At 47.5% G+C, this 10,122-nt stretch overlaps 1 protein-coding gene and 1 long non-coding RNA gene across 2 annotated transcripts; one reads left to right on the forward strand and one right to left on the reverse strand.

The window, feature by feature from the left end:
• Positions 1 to 2,450: 2,450 nt before the first annotated feature.
• Positions 2,451 to 4,669, reverse strand: LOC138411483 (uncharacterized). The gene is made up of 2 exons (XR_011244116.1): positions 4,331 to 4,669; positions 2,451 to 4,152 (listed from the first exon to the last, which is right to left on the reverse strand). It is a non-coding gene; the product is annotated as an uncharacterized lncRNA (long non-coding RNA).
• A 93-nt stretch (positions 4,670 to 4,762) lies between these two features.
• Positions 4,763 to 9,551, forward strand: LOC138411482 (uncharacterized). Its single transcript, XM_069531955.1, has 2 exons — positions 4,763 to 4,921; positions 5,671 to 9,551. The coding sequence occupies exons 1-2, from the start codon at positions 4,799 to 4,801 to the stop codon at positions 9,076 to 9,078; spliced, it is 3,531 nt and encodes a 1,176-aa protein (XP_069388056.1). The 5' UTR covers positions 4,763 to 4,798; the 3' UTR covers positions 9,079 to 9,551.
• The last annotated feature ends 571 nt before the right edge of the window (positions 9,552 to 10,122 follow it).

A 10,122-nucleotide genomic window follows, 5' to 3' on the forward strand; every position in this document is an offset into this window, starting at 1 on the left:
ACAGCGACAGACTAAGGGAATAGCAGAGAGACAGAGAGTGAGACCCAAGGCCAAAACAGTGTGAATATAAACCAGAGGACTGAGCCAAAGAGCTGGCAGCTGGCTCCAGTCCACACAATCGCCCAGACCTTCCCAAAGGAAAGTGCAAAGTCTGCATCTGCAGTGAGTGTGTTTCCACTGTATGTGTGTACTTCAGTGTAAGCTTAGTGCCAATCCGCTGTTATACTATGGCTCAGATTAAACAATGTAAGTGCTGTGTGTTCGTGTAGAGGCACAAACACAGACACTGATCATTGTCCACATAAATCCTCTGTCCTCTATAAACACAAGTGATGCAACTTCATGTTGTCAGATTTAATCATAGCTGGTGTTATATTTCTGATTGGGTTCATGTCTCTTTACAGAATAGCTGCAAAAATGTATTCAAACTTATTAAAATTGGTCGGGAGTCAATAAAACACCTGAGTGTTATACGTGTAATAACATGCTCAGTGACACTATGGTTATTAAAGGTGAATGCCACTGTAAGAACTTGAATAAAGTCTGTTGCAGCTTCAGATGGACAGAATCAACAGGAACTCATCTATTATTATATCATGCATTCATCTGCTCCTCACCTCTAATTTCCAGAGTTGTGTAGAAGTTGTTCAGACTTGTGATGTATTTATGTGTTAATGGAAAGCAAAACAAAAAGATAAGAAGAAAAGTTTGATGTTCATCACAAGGTGCTTGTGAGAGATGGAGTCTTGTGACAAAAGTAAAACAAAAACTTTGTTAAGTTGACATTAAAAGCTGCCATAAGAAGCTGATTGTAAGATTATGTTAATTGATTTGTTTATTAGTGATGTCAGCAACCAGCCCAAATGCTCATCTACATTATCTGCTGACGAGTCGACTTCTTTTTCCATGGAGACTTTTATGTTAATTGTTCTGTGTCACTGTTAGGAGTCTGAAGTGTGGCACAGGCACATGTTATACATGATCAGTAGAAATGGCATGGACCCATAAAATGCTTAAGTGATCTCTCACAGCTTAATGTGAACAACAACTGGGTCAGTGTTACACTTTCAAAGTAGGTGGTATGTTGACTGTATAAACTCCAGGCAACACAGATGTGCACATAAATTGACTGTTTAGATTAGATTCACATTATTGTGTATATATATACACAGTACAGACACAATGCAACAAAATTAGGTGGGTCTAACCCGAAGTGCAATTACATGCATATGTGATACATATAACTGTATATACAGAAGTGCAATGGGGAGGTTGGATATGGGAGCAGTTAAATGTGGGAAGATAATGGGGAGGTTACATATGTGCAGTGGAAGTAATAAAAAAAACACTATGAGGTATATACACTACGTTCATATGTACAGCCAAATATTCTAAGACCAGCAATAACATTCTTTCGTTATAACAGGAGTAAATTCTGACAGTATGGGCTAGTAAGTGTGAGACAGCACAGAGTTCTTTGTCAGCAGTCTGACAGCTGAGGGGAACAAGCTGTTAGCAGTCCTCTTGGTTCTGGCTGTGAGGCTGCATTAGTGCGCTCTAGAGCGAGTGCCATGCTGGAGAGTAAACAGTACATGGTTGGGGTGAGAGGCATACCTGTTGATGTTACGTGCCTTTCGTAGGCACCGCTTCTCATATACTGAAGTGATGGAAGGGAGTGTGGTCTTGGTGATGTGTTGGGCAATTTTCACCATCCTCTGCAGTGATTTCTGATCCTTGGTAGTGCAGTTGTCCTGAACCAAACTGTGATGCAGGTGGTGAGGATGCTCTTGATGGTGCTGCCTTAAAAGTTCACCAACACCTGGGAGAATAAACAGAGTTTTGCAAGTTTCCTCAGGAAGAAGATGAGCTTATGGGCCTTCTTGATTAGGGCTGTGGTGTTGGGGGTCCAGGAGAGGTCCTCAGAGATGTGGACTCCCAGGAGCTTAAAACTTGTGACACGCGGACAGGGGTGTGCCTTCCTTTCTTGTTCCTTCTGAAGTCCACTATGATCTCCTTCGTCTTTTTGGTGTTGAGGGGCAGGTTGTTGTTGGCACACCACTCTGATGATGTTGGTGATGAGCCCAACCACTCTAGCGTCATCTGCAAACTTGACAATGGTGTTTGAATCATGTACATGATTGCAGTCATGAGTGAAGAGGGAGTAGAGCAGGGGGCAAGGCAGGCAGCCCTGCAGGAAACTAATAAACAGGGTGAGGGTTGAGGATTTGCGGAGGGAGGGGTCGATGCCAAGGTCGTTGAGCTTGGTAATCAGTTTGGAGGGGATAATGGTGTTGAAAGCTGAGCTAAAGTCAATAAACAAGTGTTTGGCATAGGTCCAGATGAAGGACATAGCGTCGTCCGTACTCCTATTCTGGGAGTAGGCAAACTGGTAGGGGTCAAGTGTGGGTGGGAGGTGACAGGGTGATAGTCATTGGGGCTCACTGGATAGATATAAAGATAGATGAAATTTATTGTTCCCAGTTGGGAAATTGTTGTGTCAAAGCAGCAGTTCAACATTCACAAAGAGTAAGAACACAAAGAGACAAGGTGCAAAATTGCAGTATTTGTTTTGACATGATTAAAATAATAAATATGACTATCTGTAGCAAAATGAGTTTGAATATAAAAAATAAAATAAATAATTAACAGTTATTGCAGCAGTAATAACTATTAAGTACTATCAGAGGTGGGAATTTTACAGTCTTATTGCTGTGGGCAGGACAGACTTCCTGAATCTGTTATTGCGGCAGCAGACCTGACCCAGTCTGTTGGAGAAAGTGCTCTGCTATCTGTCCACCAGGTGGTGGAGAGGGTGCTCTTGATTGTCAGTGATGGATGAAAGCTTATTCAGGGTCCTCCTCTCCACCAACACTTCAAAAGTGTCCGGTTTGCAGCCAATAACAGAGCCAGCCTTCTTAATCAGCTTGTTAAGTCCATTGGTGTCCGTTGGTTTGGTTCTTGGTCCAATGCTCTTTTATTTATACATGTTATCATTAGGCAATATTATTAGAAAACATAACATTCTTTTTCACTGCTATGCAGATGACACCCATATTATATGTATCTATGAAGCCTGACAAACTGAACCATTTAATTTGATTTCAAAACTGTCTTAAGGACACCAAGGCCTGGATGACTCAGAATTTCTTATTGCTAAACACAGACAAAACTGAGGTCATAATCCTGGGTCCTAGGCATCTCAGAGAAACTCTGTCTAACCAGTCGGTGAATCTAGATGACATCTGCCTGGCTCCAAACTCAACTGTGAGGAACCTAGGAGTTCTGTTTGATGAAGATCTGTCTTAACCAACAAATTAGTCAAACTTCCAGAACAGCTTTCTTTCATCTGCGTAATATAAAGAGACTGAGACTCATCCTGTCAAAACAGGATTCTGAAAAGTTGATTCATGCCTTTATTACGTCTAGGCTAGACTACTGCAATTCCCTATTATCAGGATGACACAGCAGGTCCTTGAGAACCCTTCAACTCCTGTCTTAGCTTCCCTTCACTGGCTCCCTATTCAACAGAGGATAGATTTCAAAATCCTCCTACTAACCTACAAGGCCCTCACTAATCAGGCCCCATCCAACATTCAAGAGCCCATAACCCCTTTACTACCCCCACAGACCACTTTGCTCCCGAAACTCTGGTCTCCTTATAGTGCCTAGGGTTACTAAGAGTAGAATGGGTGTTAGAACTTTTAGTCACCAAGCTCCTCTCCTGTGGAACCAGCTCCCACTCTCAGTGAGGGAGGCAGACACGGTCTCTACATTCAAGGCTAGACTTACAACCTTCTTATTTGATAAAGCTTTTGGCTTATCCCTGAGCCATAGTCATCCATAGTTATGCTGCTATAGGCCTAGACTGCTGGGGGATCACCCATCAGGCACCAGAAACCAGCACCTTCTCTCTTCTTCTCTCTCCCTTGTTTATTTTATTGTATCTTATTACATGTCTCTAATCCTTGGGTCTTCTCCTCCCCTCCTTGGTCCATGCTATGCGGCTCTCCGGAGCCCATCGTGGCTCAGGTCCTGATGAGGGATGGACCTGGTGGAGGTCGCCGGTCTGTTGCAGGGCTGGTATGGAGGGTCCTGCAACCCCCAGCTCTCTCACCTGAGGACCTCATACCTTTGGAGCCATGGGTCCACCTGCTGCACAAGTTGGACCATAAGGGAGGCAGGAGTCCTAGGGGGGACCAACACGCCCTTGGAAGACCATGCCAACATCCACATGGAGATTCCTGGACTGGATTCAAACCCGAGACTGTGAGTCCACCCCCCCCCCCCCCCCCTTCTTTCCTTTTGTTCCCCTATTTTTTTCTCCACTCACCCCAATAGGTCCTGTTGCGCATGCTCGCTCGGTGTGGAACTAATTGGATTTTGTCTTTTTAAGATCTTGGACTTTTGTGCAACACCCTGAGACAACTGTTTGTTGTGATACCGTGCTATATAAATACATTTGACTGATTGATATATGGTCACCGTGCCCTTTGACTGCTGAAAACTGATCACATGATCTAAGTTGAGTGCCCTTAGACCACCAAAATCTTATAAATTACTCTGTGAGTCCAAGCAAGCAGGTGGGACAAAGAATTCCTGATAAAAACAACAACCTCCAGTGGCAGCCATGTTGTGTAGTTAGAAAAATCACCATGGAAATGCCCAGTGGCAGCTTTGTTGTGTTTCCATGGAAACTATTGATGTCTTTTAATGTTTTGATGCTGTGATGTAGTTAACTTTATAGTATTTCCTTTGATCCTGGGTTTAGGGGTTAGGTTAGGGTTAGACTGCAAGAGTGATGGCACAGTTTCTAAAACCTTCAACTGAGGAGACAGCAGCTTTCATTTGTGAAGAAAACAAGTCTCATTTACATCGACAACAGTTTTCCAAACCTTCTTCCTTTGCCAAAATGGACACTGTGGTAAGATTATTTAACCAATGCTCTTGGCCAACTTGCTTTTGACTGCTACTGATTCATGTTTTGTCTAAAGCTCAACTACACATACTGTATGTTGAGTAAATACATCGATTAGACATCAATGCATGCCTTAAATGCACCACCTGCAAATGTAAAGGTTTGCAGCCAATTCATGGTCTATTTGAGACAATTTAAAACCTTACGTTTGTTGATTTTAATTGAAGACTTTGCTATATCATGATGATTGATGACTAGTTGGGTGTTGCAATGCTGCAATTGCTAGTAACTGCCTTTTGCTAACTGATTTTCACTAAAAACTGACCAATTCAAAGAAAAAACACAAAATGAGTAAAAATAACTGAAATGTTATGTCTTCCAGACTTCCACCCTACCAGTTTCATTGGTGGATTTCTCATTGCTGCATTGTAGTAGCACTTTTTATGTTTGGAATGACCAATTTTTTTGGATGTGTTTGTGTTTTATTATGTTTTTGTTTGTTCAAGAAAAAATAATCTTGGAGCATTGTGACCCGATGTATCAAATATGATACAAATTGAAACTCATATGGAAATTGATATTTACATTTTTTTTGTTTGTTTGTTCAGAAGGACCATAAAGGGTTCCAGTTTCAAATAATTTACTTTCAATTATGTAATGGTTTGGGCTTTACAGGGTTAAGGAGCTGCAGGAACCCTGGTTAAGGTGGGAGTGGAGTTTTATTCAATAATTCCATGTATGTTTCTTTTCTTCAGGCTTGTGGACCAATGCAGGTCCAGAAGGAAATTGATGACCTTATTAAAGCCAAAGCTAAGGTTCAGGCCAAGCTGGCTACAAACTACCAGATGATCAAGAGCAGTGAGGCCAGATGTACAACTCTGAAGGCAAACATGCACTACAAGACAGTTAAGGCTGATCAATGCTGGAGCAGGGCAGAGGCTCTGGAAAAAATTGCTCTGAAGGAGGAGGTGGAAGTTTTAAAAAGAGAGAGGAGCTCGCTTCAAGACGAGCTCAAACGCAAGGATGAGCTCATAATAGATGTGGTTGAGTCAAGGCAAGCTCGCATAAGAGACCAGGTTGAACTCATGGTCAAGCTAGCATCAAAAGAATATGAGCTCAAGAGCACTGAGGCCAGGTGTGCAGCTCTGGAGGCAAACCTGGCTGAGGCTCAGAAAACCTGGTGCAGAAACCTGGAGGCTCTGGAAAAGGACAATTTGGCTCTAAAAGAGAAGGTTCACCTTTTGAAAAGTGCGCAGAGCCAGCTTGAGCTTGTGATAACTAAGACTGAGAAAAGGCAAGCTCAAACAAAACAGAGTAACCAAAGTGATTCCATGCCTGAGGTGAATTTAAACAAGGAGCTCCAGAGCACCAAGTATGAGCGTGAGGACACACCTGAAAAATCAAAGGGAAATCAGGAGCTGGCTCAGATTGAGGAAGAGCGCAGCAGTGAGGAGGAGCTGCCTCAGATCAAGCAAGAGTGCAGGCTTGAGAAGAGTACAGCGGTGAGGTGGAGCAGCCTCAGGAAGAAGCAGACTGCAGCGGTGAGGTGGAGCCGCCTCAGACAGAAGCAGAGTGCAGCGGTGAGGTGGAGCCGCCTCAGGCCAGAGCAGATTGCAGCAGTGTGGTGGAGTTGCTACAGGCTGGAGAAGAGTGTAGCTTCAGGCCAGAGAAGAGTGCAGCTTCTCCGGCCAACTCAGGCCGGACAAGATTGCAGCAGTGAGGTGGAGCCGCCTCAGGCTGGAGCAAAGTGCAGTGGTGAGGTGGAGCCACCTCAGGCCAGAGAAGATTGCAGTGGGGAGGTGGAGCCCCCTAAGGCCGGAGAACATTGCAACTCTGAGGTGGAGCTGCCTCAGGCCGGAGAAGATTGCAGCAGTGAGGTGGAGCCGCCTCAGGCTGGAGCAAAGTGCAGTGGTGAGGTGGAGCCACCTCAGGCCAGAGAAGATTGCAGTGGGGAGGTGGAGCCCCCTATGGCTGGAGAACATTGCAACTCTGAGGTGGAGCCGCCTCAGGCCGGAGCACAGTGCAGCGCTGAGGTGGACCTGCCTCAGGCCAGAGAAGATTGCAGTGGGGAGGTGGAGCCGCCTCAGGCTGGAGAAGATTGTAGCGGTGAGGTGGAGCCCCCTAAGGCCGGAGAACATTGCAACTCTGAGGTGGAGCCGCCTCAGGCCGGAGCACAGTGGAGCGCTGAGGTGGACCTGCCTCAGGCCAGAGAAGATTGCAGTGGGGAGGTGGAGCCGCCTCAGGCTGGAGAAGATTGCAACTCTGAGTTGGAGCCCCCTAAGGCTGGAGAACATTGCAACTCTGAGGTGGAGCTGCCTGAGGCCGGAGAACAGTGCAGCGCTGCGGTGGACCTGCCTCAGGCCAGAGAAGATTGCAGTGGGGAGGTGGAGCCGCCTCAGATTGAGCAAGAGTGCAGGCCGGAGAAGGGTTCAGCGGTGAGGTGGAGCAGCCTCAGGAAGAAGCAGAGTGCAGCGGTGCGGTGGAGCCGCCTCAGACAGCAGCAGAGTGCAGCGGTGAGGTGGAGCCGCGTCATGCCGAAGCAGAGTGCAGCGGTGAGGTGGACCTGCCTCATGCCGAAGCAGAGTGCATCGGTGAGGTGGAGCCACCTCAGGCCAAAGCAGAGTGCAGTGATGAGGTGGAGAAGAGTGCAGCTTCTCCGGCCGCCTCAGGCTAGAGAAGATTGCAGCGGTGAGGTGGAGCTGCCTCAGGCTGGAGAAGATTGTAGCGGTGAGGTGGAGCCGCCTCAGGCTGGAGAAGATTGTAGCGGTGAGGTGGAGCCCCCTATGGCCGGAGAACATTGCAACTCTAAGGTGGAGCTGCCTGAGGCCGGAGCACAGTGCAGCGCTGAGGTGGACCTGCCTCAGGCCAGAGAAGATTGCAGTGGGGAGGTGGAGCCGCCTCAGGCTGGAGAAGATTGTAGCGGTGAGGTGGAGCCCCCTATGGCCGGAGAACATTGCAACTCTGAGGTGGAGCTGCCTCAGGCCAGAGAAGATTGCAGTGGGGAGGTGGAGCCGCCTCAGATTGAGCAAGAGTGCAGGCCGGAGAAGGGTTCAGCGGTGAGGTGGAGCAGCCTCAGGAAGAAGCAGAGTGCAGCGGTGCGGTGGAGCCGCCTCAGACAGCAGCAGAGTGCAGCGGTGAGGTGGAGCCGCGTCATGCCGAAGCAGAGTGCTGCGGTGAGGTGGACCTGCCTCATGCCGAAGCAGAGTGCATCGGTGAGGTTGAGCCACCTCAGGCCAAAGCACAGTGCAGTGATGAGGTGGAGAAGAGTGCAGCTTCTCCGGCCGCCTCAGGCTAGAGAAGATTGCAGCGGTGAGGTGGAGCTGCCTCAGGCCAGAGCAGAGTGCAGCAGTGAGGTGGAGCTGCCTCAGATTAAGCAAGAGTGCAGGCCGGAGAAGAGTGCAGCAGTAAGGTGGAGCAGCCTCAGGCCTAAGCAGCATGCAGCGGTGAGGCGGACCCACCTCAGGCAGGAGAAGAGTGCAGCAGTGAGGTGGAGCCGCCTCAGACCGCAGCCGAGTGCAGCGCTGAGGTGGAGCCGCCTCAGGCTGGAGCCAACTTCACAGTTGAGGTGGAGCCACCTCAGGCCTAAGCAGCATGCAGCGGTGAGGTTGAGCCACCTGAGGCAGGAGCAGAGTGTAGCGGTGAGTAGGAGCTGCCTCGGGCTGAAGCAGAGTGCAGCCGTGAGATGGAGCTGCCTCAGACTGAAGCAGAGTGTAGCGTTGAGGTTGAGCCGCCTCAGGCAGCAGAAGAGTGCAGTGGTGAGGTGGAGCTTTAAGTCGCAGAAGATTGCAGCGGTGAGGTGGAGCCGCCTCAGGCAGCAGAAGAGTGCAGAGGAGAGGTGGAGCCGCCTCAGGCCAGAGAAGAGTGCAGCGGTGAGGTGGAGCCACCTCAGTCTGAGGGAGGTTGCAGCGGTGAGGTGGAGCCGCCTCAGTCCGAGGGAGGTTGCAGTGGTCAGGTGGAGCTGCCTCAGGCCGAACCAGAGTGCAGCTGTTAAGTGGAGCTGCCTCAGGCCGAACCAGAGTGCAGCCGTGAAGTGGAGCTGCCTCAGGCCGAAGCGGAGTGCAGCCGGGAGGCGGAGCTGCCTCGCGGTGAGGTGGAGCTCCCTCAGGCTGAAGAGGAGTGCAGCGGTGAGATGGAGCTGCCTCAGAGCGAAGCAGAGTGACTAAATGAGATTGTTTGAATCACTGATGGGGTGAAAATGAGGTATCACACACGTAGAAGACACCTACGAAGATGTCAAGAGAGTTTGTTGTGATAAGAGCTGACACCAGTGTCTATGTGTTTAAATTTATTTTACGTGTAAATCACGTGATCTCCACCACAGAGTTTATATGTCACTTCCTGCCTCTGTCTCCTGCACCCGGCTGCTCCAAATTTGGACTGAATAATGCAGAGGATTTGTTGCCGTAAATGTGTCTGTGCAGAGAACCTCCCGCTGTGTCTGCACACTGCAGGCAAACTCTGGATCCAGTTCTTGGGCCTTTACCCACGGGTCATGTCTGAAAATGGCTTTAGATTTGACCAGTGATTTCAGTCATTAACAATCAACAAACCAATGTTTTTTCATGTAGTGTCCTGCCTTAGCCAGTGACATCATTTTTATTGTATGCTCCTCATCTAATAAATATTCATTCTATTAGTTTGTTGTTTGCTGATTATCTGTATTAATACATGATAACATACAGCCTTCCCTCAAATGTTAGAGGAGGGAATTGCAGGTACTGAAACTAAGTCCTTGTCATCATCAGTAACTGTGTGTGTGTGCGTGTTTGTGTTATTCTTACTAAATACTAGAAAGTAATAGCATAGGAAACAAGGTTCGGTTCTTGGTCCAATACTCTTTAATTTATACATGTTATCATTAGGCAATATTATTAGAAAACATAACATTCTTTTTCACTGCTATGCAGATGACACCCATATTATATGTATCTATGAAGCCTGACAAACTGAACCATTTAATTTGATTTCAAAACTGTCTTAAGGACACCAAGGCCTGGATGACTCAGAATTTCTTATTGCTAAACACAGACAAAACTGAGGTCATAATCCTGGGTCCTAGGCATCTCAGAGAAACTCTGTCTAACCAGTCGGTGAATCTAGATGACATCTGCCTGGCTCCAAACTCAACTGTGAAGAACCTAGGAGTTCTGTTTGATGAAGATCTGTCTTTTAACCAACAAATTAGTCAAACTTCCAGAACAGCTTTC

Source organism: Paralichthys olivaceus, chromosome 9, assembly GCF_024713975.1.
Source record: "Paralichthys olivaceus isolate ysfri-2021 chromosome 9, ASM2471397v2, whole genome shotgun sequence".
Taxonomy (NCBI): Eukaryota; Metazoa; Chordata; class Actinopteri; order Pleuronectiformes; family Paralichthyidae; genus Paralichthys; species Paralichthys olivaceus.

Coding starts and splice junctions, on each gene's coding strand:
- LOC138411482 (XM_069531955.1), top strand. CDS start 4,799: ATGGCACAGTTTCTAAAACCTTCAACTGAGGAGACAGCAGCTTTCATT. Junction 4,922..5,670: donor TTGCCAAAATGGACACTGTG/GTAAGATTATTT, acceptor TCTTTTCTTCAG/GCTTGTGGACCAATGCAGGT.